This window comes from Cherax quadricarinatus, chromosome 28, assembly GCF_038502225.1.
Source record: "Cherax quadricarinatus isolate ZL_2023a chromosome 28, ASM3850222v1, whole genome shotgun sequence".
NCBI lineage: Eukaryota > Metazoa > Arthropoda > Malacostraca > Decapoda > Parastacidae > Cherax > Cherax quadricarinatus.
In genome coordinates this window covers 6989067-7001698 of record NC_091319.1, presented here as the reverse complement: position 1 = coordinate 7001698, position 12632 = coordinate 6989067, and the positions used below count along the sequence as shown (strand labels likewise).

Sequence of the window (12632 nt, the reverse complement as noted above, 5' to 3'; positions counted from 1 at the left end):
CAGAGTGCAGGCACTGTACTTCCCATCTCCAAGACTCAAGTCCGGCCTGCCGGTTTCCCTGAACCCCTTCATAAATGTTACTTTGCTCACACTCCAACAGCACGTCAAGTATTAAAAACCATTTGTCTCCATTCACTCCTATCAAACACGCTCACGCATGCCTGCTGGAAGTCCAAGCCCCTCGCACACAAAACCTCCTTTACCCCCTCTCTCCAACCTTTCCTAGGCCGACCCCTACCCCGCCTTCCTTCCACTACAGACTGATACACTCTTGAAGTCATTCTGTTTCACTCCATTCTCTCTACATGTCCGAACCACCTCAACAACCCTTCCTCAGCCCTCTGGACAACAGTTTTGGTAATCCCGCACCTCCTCCTAACTTCCAAACTACGAATTCTCTGCATTATATTCACACCACACATTGCTCTCAGACATGACATCTCCACTGCCTCCAGCCTTCTCCTCGCTGCAACATTCATCACCCATGCTTCACACCCATATAAGAGCATTGGTAAAACTATACTCTCATACATTCCCCTCTTTGCCTCCAAGGACAAAGTTCTTTGTCTCCACAGACTCCTAAGTGCACCACTCACTCTTTTCCCCTCATCAATTCTATGATTCACCTCATCTTTCATAGACCCATCTGCTGACACGTCCACTCCCAAATATCTAAATACATTCACCTCCTCCATACTCTCTCCCTCCAATCTGATATCCAATCTTTCATCACCTAATCTTTTTGTTATCCTCATAACCTTACTCTTTCCTGTATTCACCTTTAATTTTCTTCTTTTGCACACCCTACCAAATTCATCCACCAATCTCTGCAACTTCTCTTCAGAATCTCCCAAGAGCACAGTGTCATCAGCAAAGAGCAGCTGTGACAACTCCCACTTTGTGTGTGATTCTTTATCTTTTAACTCCACGCCTCTTGCCAAGACCCTCGCATTTACTTCTCTTACAACCCCATCTATAAATATATTAAACAACCACGGTGACATCACACATCCTTGTCTAAGGCCTACTTTTACAAGTGTCCTAGTGTAATGATCTGTCTACCAATGTGTTCCTTATTTTTCATTCAAAGCAGGTTACTGATCACTAAGTTTTTATCAACAAAAACAGATGCAGACTACTGGTACTTGCAATCAGAAAAATGGGTTAGATTAAGTAAGGCTGAAGATACAGTACAATACTGTACCAGGAAAATTAAATAAACAAGGGTGACAGAATTTTGTGAAGTAAAACCATTATTTCCCTATCAAACATTTTATTAGGTGAAGCTCAGATACAAATTAAAGTGACATATCAGTCCTTCAAAGACGTAATAAAGCCGTGAAATTTTATTTATTAAGAAAAGGCTCATTATTTGACAATTTCAAGTCAGAGGCTTGTTTCTTAAATGAGTGTGATAAAAAAAAAAAAAGCTTACTAGTCCCTCTCTGCAATGGCACTAAGATGGAAGTCAATTTCTTGTTCTGTCAAAGTCCTGTAAAAAAAAAAAAAAAAAAAAAAAAAAGTATACCATGAACACACTTATTCTTATAAATACTGTATAATACTTTAAATGAAAAATATAACAAATATATGAGGAATAATTTCATTAGAAATAAAATTAAATATGAATACCTGTATAAACTTGAACATAAAATTTTATTGTAGTAATAGATGAATATGTGACTATTCAAACAATAACATTATATATGCCTTCATGGGAGAGAAAGCACTAAAGCTTACCATCAATTGTTAATTTTAAAAGAATATGTACTATTTCCATATGTACTATTTTAAAATTGTTAATTGTTTAACTATGAAAAAATTATTTGCCATAAATCCTCACCTAAACTTGGGTTCATCCTTAGATACAACTCCTACTTCAATCTCTGAAGGTTTAAAGTCTGCCGAGAGGACTGTCATAAGGCAAGTGATAGCCAGTTGTATGGTTTCATCGTGGTTGTAATTTGTCTTCTTCCGGTATCTGTAGGAAATGGATTTGAAGATATTTATTTTGTTATCTAAGCAGTATAAATATAATAGGCAGAGAAAACATAATTAGGGCCCTATTTTAAAAGAACACATTCATCAACTGCTTTCTATATTGACAGATACAGTGAGAGATGATGAAAGTGTTTCTTATTTTTCAGATCACCCTGCCTCAGTGAGAAACAGTCAGTGTGTTATATAGATAGTATATATCTAACTAATAAACTAAAGACTCAAAGCACTTTCAAGAGAGAATTAAAGTGTATTCTTTTCTAATAAAAGTACACATCAAGTAAACCATGAATTTGATACAATAAAGAACTGCACTTCATGTGAAGCACTAAACTCTCTTAAAAGGAAAAATTACTGCTAAGACCAAGCAAAATAAATCTATAAAGCTTACTTTTTCTCCAAGAAACTGTTTGCTTCAGTCTGTTTGACACCAGCTGAGCATGCACGATTACCACAGTAATATCCTGCTGGATCAGTCTTGTACACACACGGACCAAGCTCATCATCATACCCAATCAAGATCATACCTGAAATTCACTAGTATAATTAAATTGACACATACATGGTGTACAATAATAAACTGTTCTAGAAATCATAGGTTCCTAAACTTTAGAGGTAAACTTGCAATAGCCGAGTACATGTGCTTTTTCATACTGTATGTTACCTCACTGTCAATGATGTCCTAGGTAATGTACACATTACTATGTATGATAACTGTAATCACCTAAATTTGTGTAACTGTACTTATGTGTATCTGTACTTAAATAAACTTACTTAGTGAGTTTTCTACACATTTTGGCTCAATACATACATTCTTTTTTCCTTACCAACTTTCTCACTCATTAACTCTGTATAGTGACTTTTTTTTTTTTCACAATTTAGTCATCTCTACAACTTAATTTGATTCCTCTCGGTATGGTATCAAAGCATACAAATGTAAAAATTACATAAGTAGACTTATCACTGCATTCTTAAAATTTTATATAACTATGAAATAATAATGTTTAATTTTACTACTGAGGCTACTTTTAAACAACCATGGGTCAGCAGCACAGATTGACCTGGCAAAGAACCTGGAGCTGAGGTGATGACTTGAAACAGTCAGAGCACTTAGCCAGAGCACATCACTAGTGGTAAATAAAAAACAAATCAGATCAGAACACAAGAGTACAATATTAACAAGTTATAACTTACTGCATCCCAAGGGGCGCATTTCAGCATTCTGTGTGTACACTTGGTTGATGTCTGCTATGCGCCGACACAAAACATTAATGGGCATATCATATCCATACCGGTATTTAAAGTTATTGGCTTCACTTTGAGCAACCATTACCTGGTACCTGCTGTCAGCTGAAAAAAAAAAAATCACTTCAACATGGTCCATTTTTATCTTTGACAATACTAAATGACTTAGCAGCAACAAGTAAAACCATATAGTTTTCAGTCTCTCTCCCAATGTAAACAAATTACAAATAAATAAAATTTCATGTATATTATTTCAAAAAACAAAAAACTGACGAGTTTTAAAGGGATATATTAACAGCCAAGAACTTTCGAGTACAATATTAAAGACTCACACTGCATGCCAGTCATTACGCAGCCAACATTCTGGGTGAGCTGGTGCATATGTGTAACTGTGCTTGGATCCAGCAATTTGTCCTAAGGAAAGGGGAAAATTTTTTTTTTTTTTTTTTGCATATTTTTTATAATGCTCCCAAGTACGTATAAGAGGGAGCTATTAGGTTGGCCCTGAGGTAAGGAACAGTTTGTAAGGCTACTTACAAGGTAATCAAGTAGCTCTCAGTGTATAAGTTATGTTAGGGTATATCAACCTTATTACCTTAGAAAAATGTATATTTAACCACAAATAAGGAAGCTGAAAACAAACAAAAATGACATATCTGGCAACATTTTTCAATGTCTGTTAATGTGTTGGGAATTAGGGCCAGTCAAATATTTTTGGCCTTATATAAACTGTTATTGACACACATTTTCAGCCTTATATAAACTGTTATTGACACAATGCTGTATTTTACTCCTATGACAATTATTTATTCAAGTACAGTACTAGGTACTCAATATATTCAAGGTTGAAAGTATCAACTTTGAGTACTTACAGGGACTTTCCTTTGTGTAACGCATACTGCTGTGTCTTCGCCCTTGCAAGACACCGACGTTAATCCTCCCTGGTTGATTGCCTTAAATGCATACTCTGAAAGTAATGTGCATTTCATAAATCAACATATTTTTAATCCACAAGTAGAATCAAACCTCTAAGAAAAAGTATTTTGGCATATTTTAGTTAGTGATATAATCTTGAATGTTATCTGCTCTGAAATGTAATTGTATAAACAAGAAGTTATACAGTTATTTCACATTCATCAACAACTGATACCTGTACCAGATAAATATAAATTGATCTATTATAGTATGGTAAGGTATAATTTCTTGCAAAAATATCATTAGATATTTATTTAACCCTTTCAGGGTCCCCAGGTCCTCTCCCAGACATGTTCTCAGGGTCACCCAAATTTTAAAAAAAAAAAAATATTTTTTCTTATAGAGAATCTTTTCCCGATCATAATAACACCAAAAGTATAAAATTTGATGGAAAACTTACGGAATTATGCTCTCGTGAAGTTAGCGCTCTCGACGATGTTTACACATCTGCGATTTTGCCCACTTTGAGCCCTATTTTTGGCCAATTCCAGTGTACTAGTCGACAAAAATCATAACTATTTCGCTAGAACTCCATTTTTTCTATCGAATGAGTACAAGAAACCACCCATTTACCGATTTCAACTATCCAATAAAGTGGTCAGAATTTAGCAATTTTGCCAATTTCACACAAATTTCAAAAGATGCCAATTTCCAAACAGGGTCCAGAATAAACAAGAAAGACATTCCTAGCACTAAAATAACATTTCCTCTGTTCATTAGTCACGTCCCCATGCCCCTCTTACATTCTTTTGCTTTCCACTTTGAATTTTTATTCTCACAAAAAATAGAAGATTTACTGTTATGCAGCCTACTGCATTGGTGTAGAAATGGTATAAATAATATTGGCTCACTTGTGAAAGAATATTAGACTCGCCAGTTGACGTGTATTGGACGCTTAGCATGATTTGTTTACTTTTGAACTTTGGTAAAAATCGAACATTTCTGCTACTTTGAGCTCAATTTCAAGGTACAGTACTTTTCATTGTAAAACCAGTCAAAATCATCTCAATTTCTGTAATATGTCTTCCATTCTATAAAATAAGACCAGGAAAGCTAGAATACAACAATAAATACCATACGAAAATACAGTGCAAAGTCGCTGTTTTAACCCTTTCAGGGTCCGTCCCGTAGATCTACAGCTTTATGTTCAGGGTCCAAACCATAGATCTACGTCATGAGCTCAGCTCACTCTGATAAACTGTGAGTGGTACATTTGGGCCTAGATATGAGAGAATACATCTATGTGGTATGTGTGCACCACATAAAACTGATCCTGCAGCACACTGTGTATAATGAGAGAAAAAAAACTGAAATCATGATTTTTCGATTAAAACAGCGACTTTGCAGTGTTTTTTCGTATGTTTTTTATTGTTGTATTTGCGATTTCTTGGTCTCATTTGATAGAATGGAAGACATATTACAGAAATAGAGATGATTTTGATTGGTTTTAGCACTGGAAATGGCTTGAAACTGAGCTCAAAGTAGCAGAAATGTTAAATTTTTGCCGATATTCAAGAGTAAACAAACGACCTCACATGTCTAATACACGCCAACTGGTGGGTCTAATATGTATTCACAAATATGGTGGCAATATTTATACAATTATTACAGTATTGCATAACAGTAAATCTTCAATTTTTTGGTGTGAATAAAAATTCATTATGTGAATAAAAAATCAAAATGGAATTTATTTGTAAAGCCTCAAAACGTAACTAATGAACAGAGGAAATGTTAGTTTAGTTCCAGGAATACCTACATTGTTTATTCTGGACCCTATTTTGAAATTGGAATATTTTGAACTTTGTGTTAAATTGGCCAAATTAACAATTTCCAATCACTTTAATTTGTAGTTGACACAGTTGACTTGGCTATTTCTTGTGCTCAGTCGATAGAATAGAAGTAATACTAGTGAAATAGCTAAGAATTTGGTTGACTGGAATAATGTAATTGGCCTAAAATTGGAGTCAAAGTCGGCAAAATCGCCGATTCGTAAATATCGCTGACACATCAAAATTCGCAAGAGCATAATTTCGTCAATTTTCCATCAGATTTCTTACTTTTTGTTTTATTACCTTCACAAAAAGATTCTCTACCATTTCATAAGAAAAAATAACAAATTTTTTTTTTGAAAATTCTTGGACACTGGGGCACCACTTCAGATTTGGGCCTTGGACCCTGAAGGGGTTAATCCAAAAACACGGTCAAAGTTTTTCTTTTCTCATTATGCACTGTGTGCTGCAGGATTTTTTTATACTGCGCATACTGACCACAGACCCATTCTTTCAAATGTAGGCCTATCAGCTTTCTCTCACTAGATTTGAGGGCGTTAGAATTTAGGCGTACTAGTACGTCAAAAACTCTGGTGCGTAAGCCATACTAGTACGGCTGAAACCCTGAAAGGGTTAAATATTAATCAATAAAAATGTTTCATATAAATAATTTATGTACATATATCAAATTCCCCCTTATACAAACAGTATAACCACTATGAAAGCAAAAGACTTGGCAGACGATGTAACATCCCCCCCCAATGAAAAGCAGGGGTGTCACTAGCACGTTAAGAGACCATACAATAAGTGTCAGGGGCCCGAGACTGTTTAACTGCCTCCCAGCATACATAAGGGGGATTACCCCTGGTAATAGACCCCTGGCAGTCTTCAAGCTGGCACTGGACAAGCACCTAAAGTCGGTACCTGACCAGCCAGGCTGTGGCTCGTACGTTGGTTTGTGTGCAGCCAGCAGTAACAGCCTGGTTGATCAGGCTCTGATCCACCAGGCGGCCTGGTCACAGACCGGGCCGCGGGGGCACTGACCCCCAGAACTCTCTCCAGGTAAACAGCAGACTAATGTTCTTAACTAAAGAGAACCTAACAATGCCTGTTTGTATGTTTATTTCAACTGAGGTCCTCAAGGTCTGTAGTACTGTATTTCATTGTATGCCTGTAATAATGAGCTTAATGCAGTCACTGTAGGAAGTTTAATGTTCAATTTTCAAAAAAGCTGCAAATTTAGCTTAACTAGAGCAGTATTACACACACTATAGTTAAAACAGATAAAATGACTTACACAAATAAAATATAAATTATGCAGTATATACCAGTATATAAAGGTTCATCTGGTAACTGTTCCAGGGACTACTGCACCCACAAGTCTCAGACCTAAATACAAATTTGGAGTGACCATTTCTATAAAAACCATGAAGGTGGCATCTCTTGCAATTTCTATGGTACTGGCAGGAGTAACCTTATTGATGCTGTATACGTAACAGAGCTGAATTCAACTATAAAGCATCCATGAACGAATCCAAGTGCTGTGCCTGTTTTCTGGACGAATAAAGTTAGGTCAGACAATTTGTAGCTCAATAGTAGTTTGTTCAGCTCAAAACTGAAAGTACTGATGATCAATCCCTGGGTATGTTAGAAAGTCAAGTATGCAAATACTGAAGGGGCTCCTGTTGGGAGAAACATATCCTAAATAGATGTATTAATACTCTCACACACACTTTTCTCACATACTTGTAGGTGTTAATCTTCAGTTTTGATAAATCCCTAGGCAGCAGGAATATATAAGCAAATTTCCTTATACCAGCTGCCCCTGTTCTTGAACAGTAAATATATATATGCAAGTTAGCTATTGTGGGTAACATCCTGTGAAAGAGAACAGAACAACAACAGAAGAAAGTTACATTGCTTGGCCTTCTTGGGCTCCTGGATCAAGTGGTAGTACCTTTGACCAGGGAATAAAGAACCAAAGTTTTTTAACCCAGGATGAGTGGCATGTTTCTTTACACTTGTTGCCCATTTATCTGGCAGCTGATTTGTGGGTAACATTCTGTGGAAGATGATCATGATACTCTAACAGAAATAAACCCCACTGATTAGTTTTTTTGGGGTTTTCTGGGGTTACTAACCCTTTGGGATACTCAGTGTGATGTATTTCCATTAGGGTTCTTCTGTTCTACCAAGGATGCTAACACTCGGGTACCTTACTACAAGGAGAATAGGTGGAAGAAGTGTTAGGGAATCAAATGCCCAACATTTTAACACTTTTAACTGTCTTAACTTTTAAGGTTTAAATAAAATATTACCAGGACCCCAATGGAAATAAATCTCTGACTTTTTGGGTTATCCTAGGTAATTTACACTATGTATGATAACTGTACATATGTATACCTGTGCCTAAATAAACTTACTCATCTCGGGATTGAACCCAGGTCCTTCAGGTGTGAGAAAGCACTACCGCTGAGGTACAAGGCCTCCATTATGAACCACAAGCTTCATCCAGGTTTAATTTACTCTTCTTAACCAATCATTTTTTAAATTTCTACAGTAATTACAGTAATTTCTACAGTAGGGGGTGAAATTCCCCGGGGAAGGGGGGCAATTAATAACACTGAAATTAACTTCATTGAGATCACATAATATATGAGCAGAAATTTCCAATAAGAAACTAGAAACTTTAAGAATCGGGAAGAAGAAACTATTACGCCAGAAAAACTGAAGAAAAACTATTAAAACCAACATTCAGGAACACGAACCAACACCAACTTGGAAACTGGGGTTGAAGAACTTAACCAAGAACACCTTCAACCACTACAAAAAAAATAGACCCATTAAGGTCAAGGAACAATGAGATGTATAACACAGCAGTCACTTGTTAACTCACCAACTTGGTAAAGTCTTCCCTCGGGAGAAAATATAGTAATATGACGATCAAATCCGGCACTGGTACCCCGCGCCATCCTGATCAGTGACGGTCTACTGTTTACCTGCCGCTCTATTCCCTCGACTTGATTATTTATTTTTCTAACATTTCTTATATATCATTAGCAAATTATACACTATAAATAAAAATACAAAAAATGTTTATATTTAAATATATATAATTCTCGTTTCTTTGTTATTGTCATGTATATTATATGAAGTCAATGTTCTACAATAGAACAGAGCTGCGGGGCTAAATTATAATGAACATTTTTACTTAAGCCTCATATATAACTTGCAACTTTTACAATAGTTGTCTACAGTAATAAATTTAGAATTTAATTTAGGATAATTTAATAAAGTCAAACACTGTAATTTATTTCTACTATTTGCTATTAATAAAAAGCTATTGACAGGTCTTTTTTTTCTAAATCTATTGTATATTCGATTAAAATACAAGAAACAATAAAATAGCAGAAAAACATATAAATAACAAACCGTCTGTAGTGTATACATGTATAGGGAAATAAGTCACACTGACTTTATCAGTTATTATTGCATTATTGGCTTACAAAATCGACAAGATGAAAGAGACATAAGCAACTTATGGGTATTTTTAATTTGGGAACGTTTTGTCAACCAGTTTTCTTTATTAATCCATTATAGCAGACAACGGTGGAAGATGTGAAGAGGTCGATGTGGTCAGTCCCCTAGCCTCGACAGGTGGTCAGTCCCCTAGCCTCGACAGGTGATCAGTCCCCTAAGATAAGATTTCGTTCGGATTTTTAACCCCGGAGGGTTAGCCACCCAGGATAACCCAAGAAAGTCAGTGCGTCATCGAGGACTGTCTAACTTATTTCCATTGGGGTCCTTAATCTTGTCCCCCCAGGATGCGACCCACACCAGTCGACTAACACCCAGGTACCTATTTGCTGCTAGGTGAACAGGACAATAGGTGTAAGGAAACGTGTCGGAATTTCCACCCGCCGGGAATCGAACCCGGGCCCTCCGTGTGTGAAGCGGGAGCTTTAGCCACCAGACCACCGGGCCACCTAGCCTCGACAGGTGGTCAGTCCCCTAGCCTCGACAGGTGATCAGTCCCCTAGCCTCGACAGGTGGTCAGTCCCCTAGCCTCGACAGGTGATCAGTCCCCTAGCATCGACAGGTGGACAGTCCCTTAGCCTCGATAGGTGGATAGTCCCCTAGCCTCAACATGTGGTCAGTTCCCTAGCCTCGATAGGTGGACAGTCCCCTAGCCTCATCATGTGGTCAGTCCCCTAGCCTCGACAGGTGATCAGTCCCCTAGCCTCAACATGTGGACAGTCCCCTAGCCTCGACAGGTGGACAGTCCCCTAGTCTCAACATGTGGTCAGTCCCCTAGCCTCGATAGGTGGACAGTCCCCTAGCCTCGATAGGTGGACAGTCCCCTAGCCTCGACAGATGGACAGTCCCCTATTCTCGACAGGTGGTCAGTCCCCTAGCCTCGACAGGTGGACAGTCCCCTAGCCTCGACAGATGGACAGTCCCCTATTCTCGACAGGTGGTCAGTCCCCTAGCCTCGACAGGTGGACAGTCCCTAGCCTCGATAGGTGGACAGTCCCCTAGCCTCGATAGGTGGACAGTCCCCTAGCCTCGATAGGTGGCCAGCCCCTAGCCTCAACAAGTGGACAGTCCCCTAGCCTCGACAGATGGACAGTCCCCTAGTCTCGACAGGTGGTCAGTCCCCTAGCCTCGACAGGTGGACAGTCCCTAGCCTCGACATGTGGACAGTCCCTAGCCTCGACAGGTGGTCAGTCCCCTAGCCTCGACAGGTGGTCAGTCCCCTAGCCTCAACAAGTGGTCAGTCCCCTAGCCTTGACAGGTAAACAGACCCCTAGCCTTGACAGGCAGTCAGTCCCCTAGCCTTGACAGGTGGACAGACCCCTAGCCTTGACAGGTAGACAGACCCCTAGCTTTGACAGGTAATCAGTCCCCTAGCCTCGACAGGTGGACGGACCCCTAGCCTTGACAGGTAGTCAGTTCCCTAGCCTTGACAGGTGGACAGACCCCTAGCCTTGACAGGTAGTCAGTCCCCTAGCCTCGACAGGGGGACAGACCCCTAGCCTTGACAGGTGGTCAGTCCCCTAGCCTTGACAGGTGGACAGACCCCTAGCCTTGACAGGTACCCAGTTCCCTAGCCTCGACAGGTGGACAGACCACTAGCCTTGACAGGTGGTCAGTACCCTAGCCTTGACAGGTGGACAGACCCCTAGCCTTGACAGGCAGTCAGTCCCCTAGCCTCGGCAGGTGGACAGACACCTAGCCTTGACAGGTAGTCAGTCCCCTAGCCTTGACAGGTGGACAAACCCCTAGCCTTGACAGGTAGTCACTCCCCTAGCCTTGACAGGTGGACAGACCCCTAGCCTCGACAGGTGGACAGACCCGTGGCCTTGACAGGTAGTCAGTCCCCTAGCCTTGACAGGTGATCAGTCACCTAGTCAGTCCCCTAACCTAAGTTGCCCGATATGCTCTGCCTAACCAGGTTTTTTATAATAATATGCTAATGACGTTAGCTAGGTGTATATCAGTTGTATCCTGTGCTTGTTCAAGTAAACTATGTAGAAGAGAGGTAGAAGCATGATAATATATTCGACGGGGCAATAGCCTAGTGAGTATTTCTCGGTTGAAGTAAGGTACTGTTACAGCACTATGGTGGGGGCAAACCTATGGTGGTGGCAGACCTATAGTGGGGCAGACCTATGGTGGGGGCAGCCCTATGGTGGGGCAGACCTACGGTGGTGGCAGCCCTATGGTGGGGGCAGACCTACGGTGGTGGCAGCCCTATGGTGGGGGCAGACCTATGTTGGTGGCAGCCCTATGGTGGGAGCAGACCAATGGCGAAGGCCCAGTGACTCTTCTTTGGTTAATAAGTTTATTTACGTACATGTACACATAAGTACAATTATTATATATATAGTAGAGTGCAGGTGAGAGAGATGTATCATAATCTACACTTGGAAGATTCTGGAGGGACTGGTCCCTAATGTGCACACAGCAATCACTCCATACGAAAGCCAAAGACTTGGCAGGCGATGCAACATACCCCCAGTGAAAAGTAGGGGCGTCACTGGTATACTAAGAGGAAACGCAATAAGTGTCCGGGGCCCAAGACTGCTCAACAGCCTCCCACCAGCAATAAGGGGCATTACAGGAAGACCCCTGGTTGTCTTCAAGAGGGAGCTGGACAGATACCTAAGGACGGTGCCGGATCAGCCGGGCTGTGGTTCGTACGTTGGATTGCGTGCGGCCAGCAGTAACAGCCTTGTTGATCAGGCCTGATCCACCGGGAGGCCTGGTCGTGGACCGGGCCGCGGGGGCGTTGATTCCCGGAATGCCCTCCAGGTAGACTCCAGGTAGTAACATATGGACAGAACGGAAGGGTGGACGCGAACCGCCGCCCAAAAATTGAGTCCGACGCTCTAGTCTCTGTTACCCAGGTGTCTAACAGGAAGGATTCGGAGGTAATAAGTATTACCTCCGAATCTTTCTTGTTGGAGGCCTGGATAGTCCAGACGGTAGAACATCTGACTGTCATTTTACGGGCCGCGATTCGCGCCCCGTCCACCTTTCTGCTTATCCATTGGCAGCTGTTTATTAAAACTTAATTTGAGTTCCCAGTGACAAGTGTAAATTACCTAGGATAACCTAAAAGAAGTCAGACAAGTTGATTTA

General features: G+C 40.3%; 1 protein-coding gene across 1 annotated transcript; it reads right to left on the bottom strand.

The window, feature by feature from the left end:
* Positions 1-1253: 1253 nt before the first annotated feature.
* On the bottom strand, positions 1254-9024 carry LOC128693258 (proteasome subunit alpha type-6). The gene is made up of 7 exons (XM_053782822.1): positions 8884-9024; positions 4116-4210; positions 3576-3657; positions 3193-3348; positions 2390-2525; positions 1844-1981; positions 1254-1492 (listed from the first exon to the last, which is right to left on the bottom strand). The coding sequence occupies exons 1-7, from the start codon at positions 8957-8959 to the stop codon at positions 1435-1437; spliced, it is 741 nt and encodes a 246-aa protein (XP_053638797.1). The 5' UTR covers positions 8960-9024; the 3' UTR covers positions 1254-1434.
* Between the last annotated feature and the right edge of the window lie 3608 nt (positions 9025-12632).

Coding starts and splice junctions, on each gene's coding strand:
- LOC128693258 (XM_053782822.1), bottom strand. CDS start 8,959: ATGGCGCGGGGTACCAGTGCCGGATTTGATCGTCATATTACTATATTT. Junction 3,658..4,115: donor TTACACAAAGGAAAGTCCCT/GTAAGTACTCAA, acceptor CCCTTTCCTTAG/GACAAATTGCTGGATCCAAG. Junction 2,526..3,192: donor AATGCGCCCCTTGGGATGCA/GTAAGTTATAAC, acceptor AGTGAATTTCAG/GTATGATCTTGATTGGGTAT.